This window comes from Lactuca sativa, chromosome 3 (genome assembly GCF_002870075.4).
Source record: "Lactuca sativa cultivar Salinas chromosome 3, Lsat_Salinas_v11, whole genome shotgun sequence".
Taxonomy (NCBI): Eukaryota; Viridiplantae; Streptophyta; class Magnoliopsida; order Asterales; family Asteraceae; genus Lactuca; species Lactuca sativa.
The window spans coordinates 67,113,250-67,116,395 of record NC_056625.2 but is presented as its reverse complement, the minus strand read 5'-3'; the positions used below and the strand labels follow the sequence as shown (position 1 = coordinate 67,116,395).

Sequence of the window (3,146 nt, the reverse complement as noted above, 5' to 3'; positions counted from 1 at the left end):
CTGTTTCTTATAATTCCTTGTTCTAGCGTCTTGCTAATTTTGTTTTTTCTTTAATATATCGTCGGCGTTCTAGAAAAAACTTAATTTCCCTAGAAATTACGAGTTAATGTGTTCAGTAAAAAAAGGATTTAACAATTAGAGGTCAAATATTAATTCAGTTTTCAACAATTACACGATAACTTTGATACTGCCTGCAATTAACCTAATCATCAAATGGTCAAAATTTCCGTCTTAAATGATCAATTTCATTGCAGCTGCAACAAACCTTACTATCAAATGGTAAAATAAAATAACATGTGTCTATTAATTCCATGGATAATCAGAATTTGCACTCAATCTACACCATCAAAAGTGATCATTACAACTATCTAGGCACTATCAACATTGTATAATAGTTATCAAATATCAAATAATCACTCTATAACAGATACTATGTGTTATGGGATTATAATTATCCAATTTCACAATTACTTCCAAACGGCACATTCAAACACCTTTTATATGTATGTACAGATAAATTTTAATTTATAATGGTTTCTGGGGTAGACCATCACAAGAAGAGGATGATGATACACTTTACCAAGTAGGAACAGTTAGTTGACTATATTTTTCATTGAGGATTTACGTCGAGCACTTTGTGTTCAAAAAAAAAAGCACAAAGAACATAAGACTTATATTCCATAACTTAATTCTTAGCCTAATAAAGAAAGGTCAAATCCATATCAATAGTAAGTTACGGAAACATAGGAATTTCACACCTCATTTACACACTCACAAAAGTAAAAAATAGAAAAAAAAAAAAAATCATCTTGCCAAAAGGTTCTTTTGATAAAATTTGCTAATGTTTATAGAGTACAAATTGCGACTGTTTCACTAATCACTGCCAATCAGAATTCAATGCTTCCCTGTTTTCTCCTCCATCTTTTTTCTCGCTCCTCTTAATTGCTTGAACCACGGACTTAAGAAACCTCTCTCTCACATTCTTGTCTACACCAATGCCCAAAAAGAAAAAAAAAACTCCACGTGATGACACCCATTCACCCACTTTGTACATACATCACTTAAAACGAAAACAAAAAAAATAAATTGTTTTCCTTTAAAAAAAAATCAAATTTGATAGAATTCATGCTAAGAGATTGAGTATCATGGTGAGGGAGACGTAATATTCTCCTCAACATTTTGCAAAAGAGGTGCCTCTTCATTGTGAAACACCACAATCTTTTCTTTAGCTTTTCCCCACATAACAGAATAAAACCCAATAACAACAACTACTGATCCCAACAAACTGCACAAAGTACAATGAGAATGAGTCAATGACAATTCAGATACACAAAATGTAGTGATGTGAAATAGGATAAACAATAAACTAAGGGGATGAAATTGAAAAGATTTTCACCTTCCAAGATAAATCCCATCACCCAAAAAAGTGAAACCAATGAAAGTTGAGATCACAATTCCTATTGGATGAAACATAGTAATAAAAACTGGACCTCATCTTTTTAGACACCATGCTTGAACTGTGAATTGAAAAGCTGACCCAAAAATCCCCTGTTTGTTTCCTTTCAGTTCAAAAAGTGTTTGACAATATCAATAATCTAGCAAAAAAAAAAAAATACCGAGTAGAGGACAAAAAGCAGCCTCTTCTTAGGCCTTAAACTATAAGAATTCAGATCATCTCCCACAATGAAAGAAGCTAGAGCTGATAAGATGGTGTAGACAATGCAATAAGAGAACATTACAATCACCTCTGCAGGGTATTTTTTAAGAACAGTTGCCTGAATTCATTGACAAAAAAGAAAAAAGTTAGAAAAAGAATAAGTTATAATCCAAAATGTTTATCAGCTATACCTGTCCAATGAAACACATTGAAGAAAGTATGGAGGTTATTGCTATAAAGATGCCACCAAGTACCCAGTCTGATGGTTTCACAAGAAGATGCTGAGAGATTTCTGATTTTAAAGAAGATGATAGAATCGAAGGGCCTTTGTAAAGAGTTATGATGATAGCTCCTGCGATTGACACTACAGTGCCGATGAACTTTGCCTGTGTGGTTAAGCTTAAATCGAATGCTTCCATCCTAAAACCATCAGTCTGAATTGAATGAGACTCGATGTTTTGTTTCATTAAGTAAAGATCAGTAAATCATGGGGAAACTAAACTAGATAGCATTAAGAGACTTTTTACCGAAATAAGATGGCGAGTAGGAATGTAAAACCTGGGGTGAGGTTGAGCAATGTCGTTGCAAGAGTAGCAGAGGATAATGTGATACCAGAATACCCAAATACCTGTGCGAAGAAACTTCAAAAATTAACCTGTCAGTGTTTGCCGATCAGACTGGAATTCGAGCAACATCAGGTCAAATAATCAATACAAACGGAAGGAATAGACAAAGAACACCACAAATTTCACGTTAAAATGTATGGTTACAGATTACATACCCTAGTACGCCAATAATGAAAAATCCACAGATGACGATGATGGTAAGTGGAGGACGATTGCCCGATCTGTAACAAACCATAGAAACTTATTAAAATGCGAATCAACGTAGTCCTATGAAGTGAAAATTTGAGGAGATTGACCTAATTTACCTGTGGAAGATGAGAGAAAGGGGAAGAAGGATGAGTGAAGCGAGGGCGTTGGAGTAGAAAATGAAGGAGTAGTTGGACATGCCATCAGCAATGGCGTACTTGCTCACTATAATCAGCAGCACTTGGGCGATCTGTGCTGCCACCATGCCCACGTATTCCTTCATCTCTCTCTCCGCCTCTGCCGGCGGTAGTCAACGGGGTATCTTTGCTGTCGTCCTGTCGAATGCCGATCAATGAAAATGGCGCCTTCCCGTTCACCTTAAAAAAAATTCATTGACGTTTGTTGGTGTTCTCGTGATCCGGTGACTCTTTATAAAATTATAAATTATAAATTATTCCACAAAAACCATTTCATGAAAAAAATCCATTTTGATATTGTATATTTTTTTTGTTTTAAATTTCATACATTGTTTACAATTTTGCTTAATTGACCGGTCAACCAGATTGTCAAATGATCTAACATGTTAATGTGCTTATGACGTGGTATGTTAAATATGGTATGATGTGTGAAATTGAAAATAAAGTATAAAATATAGTGACTTTGTGATAGTTGTCCAA

The 3,146-nt window shown here is 34.6% G+C and overlaps 1 protein-coding gene across 3 annotated transcripts; it reads right to left on the bottom strand.

Annotated features, from left to right (window-relative positions):
• Positions 1-807: 807 nt before the first annotated feature.
• On the bottom strand, positions 808-2,876 carry LOC111888406 (WAT1-related protein At5g40230). 3 transcript variants are annotated; one of them, XM_042900152.2, is made up of 7 exons: positions 2,589-2,876; positions 2,439-2,504; positions 2,216-2,312; positions 1,849-2,091; positions 1,617-1,775; positions 1,397-1,548; positions 808-1,285 (listed from the first exon to the last, which is right to left on the bottom strand). In XM_042900152.2, the coding sequence occupies exons 1-6, from the start codon at positions 2,750-2,752 to the stop codon at positions 1,492-1,494; spliced, it is 786 nt and encodes a 261-aa protein (XP_042756086.1). In that variant the 5' UTR covers positions 2,753-2,876; the 3' UTR covers positions 808-1,285; positions 1,397-1,491. The 3 variants fall into 3 exon arrangements, with proteins under 3 accessions (XP_042756086.1, XP_042756085.1, XP_042756087.1); XM_042900151.2 differs by having other exon boundaries at positions 1,849-2,077; positions 2,185-2,298; XM_042900153.2 differs by having other exon boundaries at positions 2,216-2,285.
• Positions 2,877-3,146: the final 270 nt, after the last annotated feature.